The sequence below is a fragment of the Pipistrellus hanaki genome, assembly GCF_964339955.1.
Source record: "Pipistrellus hanaki genome assembly, chromosome: 14".
Taxonomy (NCBI): Eukaryota; Metazoa; Chordata; class Mammalia; order Chiroptera; family Vespertilionidae; genus Pipistrellus; species Pipistrellus hanaki.
The window spans coordinates 16,015,595-16,027,369 of NC_140516.1; the positions used below are offsets into that span (position 1 = coordinate 16,015,595).

At 57.0% G+C, this 11,775-nt stretch overlaps 1 protein-coding gene across 3 annotated transcripts in view; it reads right to left on the minus strand.

Annotated features, from left to right (window-relative positions):
* LOC311632900 (cadherin-23) overlaps nt 1-11,303 on the minus strand; it is a 72,969-nt gene extending 61,666 nt beyond the window's left edge. For 2 of the 3 annotated variants that reach the window (XR_014796859.1, XM_084904905.1), the window contains exons 1-4: nt 10,890-11,303; nt 10,631-10,759; nt 9,590-9,718; nt 8,624-8,851 (exon numbers count right to left, since the gene is read on the minus strand). Coding sequence is in view for 2 of the 3 variants with exons in the window: in XM_084904905.1 (XP_084761031.1) it covers nt 8,624-8,749 (126 nt within the window). In the remaining variant the exon portion in view is untranslated. The remainder of the gene's footprint in view (nt 1-8,623; nt 8,852-9,589; nt 9,719-10,630; nt 10,760-10,889) is intronic. The other variant, XM_084904904.1, reaches the window with a different exon arrangement.
* Nucleotides 11,304-11,775: the final 472 nt, after the last annotated feature.

Consider the following 11,775-nt stretch of genomic DNA (forward strand, 5'->3'; position numbering starts at 1 on the left):
ACAAGAGCCAGGACAAGGGCCAGTGGGCAGGGAGACGCCGCCTGATCACCTGGCGGGGGTGGGAGTTGGGGTGGGAGAGAGTGAGCTGCAGGCCTGAGGCTGGAGCCAGAGGGCCCCCTGGATGCACAGCGTTGCTCCCAAAGCTCCCTGGTCGGGCCCACGGGCGTGGGCCAGTGTGAGTGCCTGCTGTGCCGGGGCCTGGAGGAAAGGGGGAATGCACATGGGCCTTGAGGCCACACTGACACCTCCAATGGCCAGCACACCAGAGCCCAGGCTCCTGCTGTGCTCCTGGGGGGCCTTCTGGTCCACCTGCTGCCATGAACACCCGGTGCCTGCTGCCACAGAGAGGGGGTGCTGCTTTCACACCCTGTGGGAGCCCCTGGAAATAAGCAGGGTGACACCTGCCTGAGGCAGGGCGGGGCTGCCCCTGGAGTAGGACAAGCCCATAGATCAGACTCCCAGTCCCCCCACTCAGGAAGAGTGCGCCTGTCCTGCTGGGAGGCTGGCTTTGCCCAGCCCTCAGCTTCCGACCTGGAGGCAGAGATAACTTTTAAGAACTTGGCTGCCAGACCCCAAGTCTGGCTGCTGCCGTGTGGAGGGAGGGAGGGAGGAGGCCACAGAGCACAAAGCCACCACACTTCCTCTCTAGCTTCCTCCTACATGGCCTCGAGCCCTTCTTCTCTGGACCTTTACATGTAAGCATCGCAGCTTCGTGGTTTCCTGTTTTTAGTGAAATTTACTCTGAGCTCCAGGTTCCATCTTCATCCATGACCACACGCTCCGCCCACAGGGGCCCCGTGGCTCACTCCCTGTAGTTGACAGGGAGGGGCGGTGCTAGAATAGAAAAAAGACCATGCAACCCTGTGTTCACCCCTGGGGTGGTGGTGCCTCTGCAGCTGCCAACCCTGGTGGCTGGTCCCTGTGGGCCCTGGCTCAGCACCTGTGAGCTGGGGTGTATGGAACCAGGTGCGTGCCTCCAAGGGAGCTGGGAGGAGCCTGGGCCCACGGGAAGCCGCCTGCAGGGAAGGACTGAGGCTGGAGGTTCAGGGGTCATGACATCTTGGGCAATGGCGGCCAGGGGCTCTGAGAGAGAAACCCGTGCTTTTAAGCAGTAAGTCATTGCTAAGTTACACAGTCAAACCTCGGTTCTCGAACGTCTCCCTTTTCAAACAATTCAGTTCTGGATCAAGTTGCTCACAGGAAGAAAATGTCTCGGTTGAGGAACAAAACTTTGGTTTTGACAACCCTTTGATGCTGATACCTCAGCATCACAAAAAGCGTCTCTCAGGCAACAGAGGAGAGGATGCTTTTGTTGCTGGAGGAATCGAAGAGGAGCACAATTTCAAAACAAAGAGAAGCCACCAAGAGTGCCAACGCGGCCAAGGGTGCGAAAGTGCTCACAAAACAACAACCGCGGGCCATGGAAGAGGTAGAAGAACTATTGTCGATTTGGGTAAACAAAAGCAGTTAGTGGGTGACACATGGAAAATTCATTTAAGGTTAGTCGGGGTGTTAGATTAAGAAAAGAAGCGTTTATCTGTTGATTATACAGTGCATTAGACATGGACGGTGTATAAGAAAGGTTAAAATGGAATCATTTGGGGGTCTGGAATGCATTAATTCAATTTGCATGGTTTCTAATGGGAAAAAGCGATTTGGTTTTCGAACAAATGGCTTCTCACACAGCCTCCTGGAACGAATTAAGTTAGAGAACTGAGGTTCCCCTGTATCAGGGATGACGGCGCCTGTAACCCCTCTCCTAGCATTTCACGAAGACCTTCTGCTTCTTTTCCCTCCAAGAGAACGGAACTGACACTCCTTAAAAATATGCCACAGAGGCCACTGCAGATGCTGCTGTGGGTCAGACCAGCCCAGCCAGGGGGCCTGGTGAATGGCACTGGGGTGAGCACGCAGAACCACGGGGCCTGCTTCTCAAAAGACCAATGTTGGGGTCGCCCTTGCTCCTGCCTGGCCAGAGCTCCCTCCTCCACGCAGCAGCCTGGGGCAGAGGGGCTGGCACTGCCCCTTCAGGGAGGAGTCTGGGACGGGGACTCTGAAGGACACAGTGGGGTTGGGGGCTGCAGAGGGCCCGTCACCTTCCATCCCAGGGTGGGCGCTGCAGCCCTGCCATCTGTGGAAGCCTTGCTGGGTGTCCGCTCGGGCACCCAGGGCCGGCTACAATTTGCTCAGGGAACGCCAAGGGAACGGCAATGGGCAGAAAGAGGAACTGGGGCTGCCAGTCAGGATGCTGGGGACAAAAGCCTCCCGAGAAGCAGCAGACCCTGACAGCCCGCTGAGCCTGTGTCCTAGCCACAGGGAGCACTGCTGTCTGTCCCTTCACGGTCCCGCCTTGCATGGTCGCCTCTCTTTCATTATGGTTAGAGTGTGAATCTTGTCAGGGTTAGAGTGTGACTCCAGGAAGGGTGGGTGTCCAATAACAGCCTGCCCTTTGACCTCGGCTACAGAGCTGATACCTGAAGCATAGCCAGCCACTGAGCCAGGATGTCTGAGGTCTGTTCTCTGGACCGCTCACAAGGGGCAGGCACCTCTGACTTGCCACCAGCTCTAGTTCCTAGCAGCTTCGCCGGGGCCTGGTGGGATCTCCTCACCAGCCACCATTCCCCGAGCTTGTGCAGGCCCTGGGGGAGGGGGCTTCATTCTGCAGCTCGGACCTGCTGGCCGGGCTTGCTACAATCCAGGTGGGAGGGATTCGGAAGGATCAATGTGGCTTAATGAGGACGTGCTGACCCAGGTAGCAATGTCTGCCGTGGGCCCAGGACAGAGAAGCGGCAGTGTGTGTCCTATCTTAGCCTTTGTTTTAATACTGTGCTTCCAAAAACACGTTCACGTGTGAGTACTTCTCTGATTCCCTCCCTCGCCCACCAGAAAGCCCTGCGAGGCTCTACCGTCCCATTCAACGAGCCGGGAAGCTGAGGTTTCCAAAGGCTGCGTCTTGTCACACGCGAAGGAGGAGCTGGGGCTGAATCCGGGCCTCCCTGCTTCCCAGGGCTGTGCTCCTTCCACTCCATGGGCTTGAACACAGTACAGGGCAGGACTGGGACTTGCTTACAGTCCACGCCAGGGCCCTGGGAGCGGAGCCTATGCCCACATGCCCATGGCTCCACTCCTTCCACATCAGCTCCTGCCTCTCTCCTTTCTGCCTGGCAACCCTGAAACTGCAGGATGCCCAGTGGGCATGGTGCCTCCTGCACCCACTTGCTTGCTACGGGGGCTGGGAAGGGAGGAACTCCACTGACTGCAGAGCCGATGTTACCTGGAGGCACTGAGCCAGATGCACGGGCAGCGTCGGAGAGGCTGCAGAGCACCCCTGGAGGAGCAGAGCTAAGCGAAGGGCCAGAGAAGGCCAGCCGCTTGGGGAGCAGCAGAGGGAAGGGCCCAGGTTGGGGTTTTCTGAGCTTGAGCCCAGGGAAGCTTCCTGAACAGCAGCAGGCCCACATTTAATACAGAGAGGAGCCCTGGGCCCTAAAGATTTCAGGTGAGCTGCCGGAAGCAGTATCCCCAGCTCACAGACTTCCATGGGGTGATGGCTGGTGATTTTTTACCCAGAAATAGGTAGATTTTTTGTCTTCTGCCTGGATAGGTGACTTCTGCAGACCCACACCTGCCTGAGAAGCTAGGGATGGTTATCCAGGATTGTCTAGCCTGCTGGCTATGGTCTGCATGGCCGAAAGGCCCGGTCAGGCCCTGCCTCTTCCCCTCTCCCTCCTCCCGCCTGCCAAGGTGTCTGCGCCTGGGGCTCAGCTTCTGACCTCCCCGTTGCCTTCCGTCCTTCCTCCCCGGGCCCGGCCCTTTCTCTTGCAGGGGCCTCCCAGAGGGCCACTTAGACCCTCCCCAAGCCTGGCCTCCCTGGCTGTGGCTACAGGGATGGAGGCTGTACAATGGCTTCTCCTGGCCGGGCGGCATGTCATTGTGTGATAGGCCTGGGCTGGCCCGGATGCCCCTTGCAGCGCAGCTGCTCCAAGCTCTGGGTGATATGGTGCTGAGAACTGGGCGTGGACGGCCTAGGCTGTTCGCAGGAATGTCCGGCTCTCAGGAAATGGGGGGTGGGGTTGAAGGGTTGTAGGGCCCGGGGAGGGGCGGGATAGGGAAGAAGAGATGTGAGGGCTCAGCAGAGGATTTCTCTTGTTTAGGGAAGGCCTTTGGTAGCTAAACAGTAGGTCCCCGGCTCAGCGATCCTCCTCCTTTAAGACATGGATAGAATCATGCCTTGTCCCTGGCTGTGAACTCCTCGCTCTCTATCACATCAGAGAGCATCAGCTCTCTGTCCCGTGTCCATTTCTCCCACTAGCTGTAGCTTCTTGAGGGCAGAACTGTGTGCCTAACTCATCTCTGACTTCTTAGCCTCTAGCACAGGCCTGGCATGTATTTGCGAATGAATGAACGAATGAATGAATGAATGGCTCTCATTGCCCCTGTCCTACAGGAAGGTGATCCTGTGCCAGTGGGAACTGGCTTGAACCAGGCAGATAATTGTGGTGGGAACAGGAGGATGGGGTGTGGGTCTGCTGGGCATCTCTGGACAGATAGGTGCAGGGTTGCACACACCCTCCTCACCCCTATTAGACCATGGTGATCTTTCCTGGAACCTCAGGAAAGGGGGAATGCACATGGGCCTCGAGACTAATGCTGCCTGGGTTCTGGCTGGTCCAGAAGGGGCTGGACCATCTACTTCCTCAAAAACCCATGCAGTGAGCCTGTCCACTAGCAGCAAAGAGCCCTCTTCTGGTCACCTCTGGCACGCATGACCCTGGGAGTTCCCTGTCTGAGGTTAGAGTCTGGCAGGTGGAAGTAAATCTTCAAGGGCCCAACATTCCTTGGAGCAAATGCCAGTCCTAACTGGGCACTGGCTACAGGGTCCTAGCTGGCCAGCTCTGCCCCATCCTCCCCCTGGCTTAGCGGGGCCAGGAGAGAGTGGAGAGGGTGTGTGAGAAATTGGTGGAAGAATGTCACGGGGAGGATATGCAGAGTGTGGGCCCTGGTTCTGAATGCTGCTGTGAGCCCCAAACCCACCCCTGATCATCACTTGCTCTGAAGCCTTTGTTTGGGCTGATCCCTGGAGCCACTAAATGCTTTGCCCTTTGCTGTGCTAACTGTGGCTGACAGACAAGACAGCCCAGTGTCCCCTCCTCCAGGAAGCCTTCCCTGAATCCTTGTTAGCTCTCCTCAGTGCCTCATCTGTACCTCGCCTCTGCCCATGAATGTCCTCACTGCATTTTCTTGTGACAAAGACCATGTTGCCTTTCTTTCTTTCTTTCTTTCTTTCTTTCTTTCTTTCTTTCTTTCTTTCTTTCTTTCTCTTTCTTTCTTTCTTTCTTTCTTTCTTTCTTTCTTTCTTTCTTTCTTTCTTCTTTCTCTCTCTCTCTCTTTCTTTCTGTGTAATATATATTTTATTGATTTTTTATACAGAGGAAAAGAGAGGGATAGAGAGTTAGAAACATTGATCAGCTGCCTCCTGCACACTCCCCACTGGGGATGTGCATGCAATTAAGGTACATGCCCTTGACTGGAGTCGAACCAGGGACCTTTCGGTCTGCAGGCCCACGCTCCATCCACTGAGCCAACCAGTCTCAGCTGCCTTCATTTCTGTATCTCTAGTGCCTGGCACATAGTGGGCACTTGGGGGACATTGGTTGAATGAATGAATGAATGAATGAATGAACAAATGAACTATAAGGACATGAACTTTGCTCCTGGGATGGCTACTACAGTTCCTCACTGGTGCCTGAAGGAACAGCACAAAAAAAAAAAAAAAAAAAAAAAGCATTGATTCTTTTTGACTAATCCTTCCCTACTTATATCAGAAGCTGTGTGTTGGTGTTATGGTTTTACAGCCCAGGATCCATATATACATGGTTTGGCAAAAGTAGTTTACAGTTGTGAGTCCACAAAACATAGAGTTTATCCTTTGTGTTTCATGGACTCACAACTGTAAACCTGCTTTTGCTGCACCCTGTATATTCCGCCCATGATGGCCTCAGGGAAGCCCATCCCTGATCCTACTTGTGTTTTCCGGGAGCAGGCTGGCGAGCAGCAGGATGAGGAAGGCAGAGAAAGGGAGACTCCATTTCCCACCGCCATCTTCCCCATTCCACCAGGAAGCTGGTAACGGCCGAGAACTGCTTCACGGAGGCTAGAATGTCAGGGGCTATGCATCAGACAGGGATCACGGTCTCCACTGGGCAGGCTCAGTCTCTACAGAGGGTCTGGTCACAAGATGGTAAGTCTTTCTGGCCATGAGGACCAGTCCCATGTTCTGCAGGGCCTTCATGGGCAGTGACCCACCCATTCTTGTGGTTAAATGTGCTTAGGGTAATTTTCCAGTTCTCCGATTCCCATTTCTTCTGGGGACCGAAGGAAGCTAGATGCCTCCAAAACTCAGGATTTTAGGATGTCCCGGGTCTCACTGACTGCCTCCCTGGGGAACTCCAGGACTGTGGGGGGTGGGGAGGGTGGGGGTTGAGGGGCAATGTGGTATGTTCACCGGCCTAGGTATGGATGGGGAAGAGCAGCGTGGCAAATGCTATCAATTGATCACCCCAAATCTATTTGCCTCTCCCTAACAGCTCTTGTTTGAGGCAGTGAATGTATCTGGCCCCCAAGTAATAAGCCCATCCTGAAAACCTTGTCTCTCACTTTCCCAGCCTCCCTTGCAGCTAGAGTGCCATGTGGACCTCTTCTGGCTAATGAGGATAAGCAGAACTCCAGGGAGTAGGTCTGGAAAGCCTTTCGGTTTCCTGATAAAGGGGTGGAATGGCATGCATAGCTCTGTCATTTCCTGACGTGATGCTGACATGGCTGGGGCTATAGCAGCTGGCTTGCAACCATGAGGGAAAGAGCAAGAAGCCTTCGCTCTCGCTTCACTGAACACAAAAAACGACATTTGCCATTCTCTCCAGAGATCTGATCTGTGAGAAAAGTACAATCTGATTTATTTATGACTCCATAGTTAAGTTTCTGATACTTGCAAACACATCTCCAAATGCCACTGGAGTGACGACCAAGATGATTCACCCTGCAGCTATGTGCATTAAATTATACTCTTCCCTGCCCCCTCCGGTTAATGACATGTGTCCTGTGAAGGTACCTCTGCTTGGCCCACTGGGTATTACTGGTGACACTGGGCAGCCATGTGCCGAGGGTGCCCGTTGGGTGGGCAGCCGTGGGCCGAGGGTGCCCGTTGGGTGCCCAGAGCCAGCTCTATTTCCTAGGCCTCCCAGAATGTGGTTTCCTAGGATTGGCCCAATGCCACCATCCTCCCAGAGACACTTCAGATAAAGAGCCCAGCCAGGCCCTGCTCTGACCCCACAGCCCACCGTGCCAACATCAAAGAGGGGAGAGGTCCTAACAGAGACCCCTATTGGGGGCAGAGGGTCTGAGGCCTCATTTGTAATCAGGGTCCCCAGGGTGGACCGATGACAAAAATGTCCGCGTAGCCACACTCTTTGCAAGGTGACATTCAGCTCATCCCTTCAAAAGATAGCGTATTTCCCCACATCTTGAATCTGGGCTGGCCTTGTAACTCGCTGTGGCCAACAGAATGTGGCTGAAGTGACCCTGTTCCAGTTCCAGGCCTGGGCCTCCGCAGGCTCTGCTGTCTCTGCTGGACCCTGTGACAAGCACGGGCCAGCCTCCTGGCACAGGACAGAGAGGTAGCCCAGTTGCCCTGCCACCCCAGCTGACAGGCAACTGACCCCCAGAAGCACAGCCATCCGACCACACTCAGTTGCCCACCACGTGTGGGAGCCCAGCTGAGGGCCACGAATCGCCCAGCTAGCCCGGTCTAAGCTGCCAGCCTCAGAGTTGGAGCGAGATCAGTGGCTGTTTCATGTCCCTCTGTTTGACTCGGCTTGTAAGGCAGAACTATTATTATTGTGGTGAAAGACAGCTGATACAATCCTCCTCCTCAAGGTTTACCAAGCATTCCACCGACACGAACTAATTCACCGCCTATGAAAGAGATACCATCTCCCTTCTGCAGACGACAGAACCGATGCTCCGAGAGGTTCTGACATGCTTGAGATCAAGCGGCCAGCTCACAGGTCTCCACTCTCAAATTGCAAACTGCTCCAGTCCCAGCCCATGGCCCCTAGGCTGTCTCACCATCCAGCCCTGCCTGCCCCACCTCCTTCTCCACCTTGCAAACCTTGGGCAGCAGCCCTGCCCATTCAAGCATTGGGCCAGCCTATGAACATTAGCCCCTTCCAACCCTCACGGGTTACGATGACGATGGCGCATCACACCAACATGACGTGAGGGAAGAGGCCAGAGGGCCCCTTTTCCACCCTGGCACAGAGACGCCACCACATGGGTTAGTGTGGCCCCACAGGCACACAGCTTGGCAAGCGGTATGGGGGCTGGCCAGGCCCGAGGTACAGGCTCAGCTGGTACCTTCCCATGGAGCCGTGTGAGCTAAGACGGTGAAACAGGCTTCCCCTACATACTCATAAGCTGACCGACTACAGGCTGCATGAGGGCGTTGTCAGGATTCACGCAAGCATGGCGCCCCATTCTCTTCCAGCGTGTTCCCCTCACACAGGAGGCGCAGTACCCGCACCACCCCCCACCCCGCCCCGCCCCGTCCCATGGCCGCCCCGTCACTCACCGACAGTGGAGGGGTGCCCTCGTCCTCCACGGTGACCACCAGGTGGTAGAAGCTCTGGTGCTCGCGGTCGGGCGGGGCGGGCCGCGTGGAGATCTCCCCGCTGACGCGGTCCATGCGGAAGGTCATGTCGTCGTTGCCCGCGGTGATGTAGTAGGACAGCACGCTGTTGATGCCGATGTCACGGTCGGTGGCTCTCACCTGGACCACGGAGGTGCCCCCGCCCACATTCTGGGGAGAGAACAGGAAACGGGTCGCTCTGGCATCCATGGGGCAAAGTCCGGCACCCGGTCCGGGGAGCCCAGGGCCTCCCTGGACCTCCGGAAAGCTTTGCTGTCTATGCTGGAACCACGACAAGGAGGATGAAGATGATGGTGGCGAGCATTTTATGGGTACCTACTCACGCCAGGCCATGTTAACGCAATAACTTCTCCCGCAATCCTAATTGTCAAGTCCTGATGTCGCTCCCACTTACAGATGAGAAAACTGGGGTGCAGGCAAGGAATGTGTGCATGTCACATGGCTTCAGTGGCAGAGCCAGGTCTGAATTGTGGGAGGCTGGTCCGAGAGCGGGCCTCGAAAGCCCTTTGCCATCCTGCCTTCAGGAACGTCCAGCCTGGCGTGATGCCCAGCAATGCCAGGGCAGACCTTCTCCTGGAGGGGCTCAGTCATAGGACTGAGTAGCCAGTGAGCTGTTTATTTTAAAGCAGCTCTCGCGGGGTACACCTCCACTCCCATGGGTGGTAGAAGGCCACCTCTTCTCTCCCTCTCCCCTCCTCCTTCCACACACACTGCACTCAGGACCTGGCCTCAGCGTTAGGGCTGGAGTTATGAATAGGCCACTGCCCCCATCCCCCAGATCTGAGAGACTCGTGGGCCAGGCAGACAGTGAGGCAGGTGATTGGCAGCCGGTTCGTGCCCACTGTCCACCCCAGATTTCTGTCTGTCCGGGTGCTGGCATGCCCTCACCTCGTTCACGCTGACGTTATATCCAAAGGGGCTCTCGATCACGGGGGGGTTGTCATTGACGTCCAGGATGGTCACCTGCAGGATGTGGTCCTTCTTCCGTGGAGGGGTGCCCCGGTCAGACGCCACCACCTGGGAGGAAGGGGTGAGGGGTCAGGGCTAAAGGGCGGGTTAGGGCCAGGAACATGGAGTCCTGTCTTCTCAGTGGGGAGGTTGGAAGGATAAACAGACTCACTGGCCCATTCCTGCCCCCGGGGCGGGGGCGCCAGCTCTGGGCTCTCCCTAAGTCCCTGCCTTCTGCCCCGGCTGCAAACAATGCTTGCCCACTTCTTGTCTGCCCTGGGGCCCTCATTTGCAATCTGACTTGGGTGTGCCTAGTCTTCACCTCCCAACCTTACCTGTGACTGTATTCTGGGCTGTGCCAGCCCCTGACCGTGATCCCAGGCCTGTGGCTGGACCTGGGGTTCCTGCCGTTAGCTTCACAGGCCCCTGTTCCATGCACTTAGGTCTGAACTCCAGCAAACAGAACCTCAAATGATCACCGAGCTGCCCAAACACAGACTGAGCCCGTCCTGGGAGCCGAGATGCTCCCTGTGTGCCCCGTGGAGCTGCCCCAGGGGCTGGGGCTCTGGGCCCCAGAGACCCCCTCAGAGACATGCCAGCCCAGCAATCCAGCCCTAACGGTGGCCTTCGGGACTCCTCACCTCAGCAGAGGCAGGCCAGGCAGGGCTTTTTCTGCCCATTGCACAAGGGGAAACTGGAGCCCAGACATCAAACCACTTGCCTGAGTTTCGAACTGCATTTGTGGAAGAGTCGGGGCTCTGCCAGGCTCTCTCTCCTGGCTCTCACGGCAAGGATGGGCACCTCTGCTGGTCCTGCTCTGGCTCCCGAGCCCCTCCCAGATGCCCTCTCTGGGTTGGCCTCACTCATGCTCTTGGCCCTGAGGTGCCGCCTGTCCCCCGGACTTGATGACAGCAGGAGAGCTGACTACCAGGATGTGACGGGCCAGATGGTCAACAGCGCCCTGGAGGGGGCGGGCCCCACCTTGAGGATATAGTGGTCCAGCTCTTCTCTGTCCAGGGGCCTCGCCACGAACACTTCGCCGATGGTGTCATTGGTGGTGACGATCTCGAAGGCCCCGGCGATGTTGCCCGAGGCCAGAGAGAAGACCACCTGTGAGAGAGGAGAGGCGCGAGGTGAGGAAGCGAGTCCCTGCTTCCTGCTCAGGGATGGGGTGGCTTGGAGGGTGTATGGGAACCCCCGGCTGAGAGACCTGACCCGGGCTATTCCGCGCGATGCCCACCTGCCCGTTGCTGCCGGCATCAGGGTCCGAGGCCTTGACAGTGGCCACACGCTGGCCCACGGGGCAGTCCTCCGGCACGCTGACGGCCGAGTCGGAGGTGACGTCAAACCGAGGGCTGTTGTCGTTCTCATCCAGCACGGTGATGTAGACCTGGGGGCAGACGTTACTAGAGACCTATCGCCTCCATCATCTCCCCAGCCCCACACACCAGGGGCCCACCGTGGGCCATGGAGGACCTGTCCTCTGCTCAGCCTGGCACATCAGCTGGCTTTCAGAGCCCGCCCAGGCCGCTCCTGACTTCCCACGAAGGCCCTGAGCACACTTTTCCTAGGAGTCTGGTGGGGGAGGGCGGCTCATCCCAAGTGCTGAGGCTGGGACGGCAGGGAAGGGGCTGGGAGATCTGGAAGGGAAGACGGGGCTACTCAGCTCCAAACCACCAGGGAGCGGCAGGCTGGCCCTGGCACCACTTCCTGTTTCCCAAGAGGAACTCGGAATGCAGATTTTGTGTGTGGAATGCGGTGGGGTAATTAATAAAAAGGAAAGGAAAAATGATGTGCAGGCTGACTACAACACATCTGGCAGCCAGAGACTGCCTGAAGGCCTCTTCGTCAGCACATCTGGATCAGAGGGAGAGAAACGGGGCTCAGAAGGAGGGGGGCTGAAGGTGGCGTGGTGGTCCCAGTGGGAAGGGGACAGGCGGGGGAAAGAGGAATTCCCAACAACGAGATAAAGCCAGGAGCACGCACACGGAAGGGAGCAGCTTGTTCAGCGTCCACAGCTCAGTGTCCTGCAGGGTCGGGACAGCGAGCTGGAGGGCAGGCCCCGCTGTGGGTGCAGCCTGCAGCCCAGGGAAGGCCAATGCCAGGGGCCAGGAGGCCGGCACCAC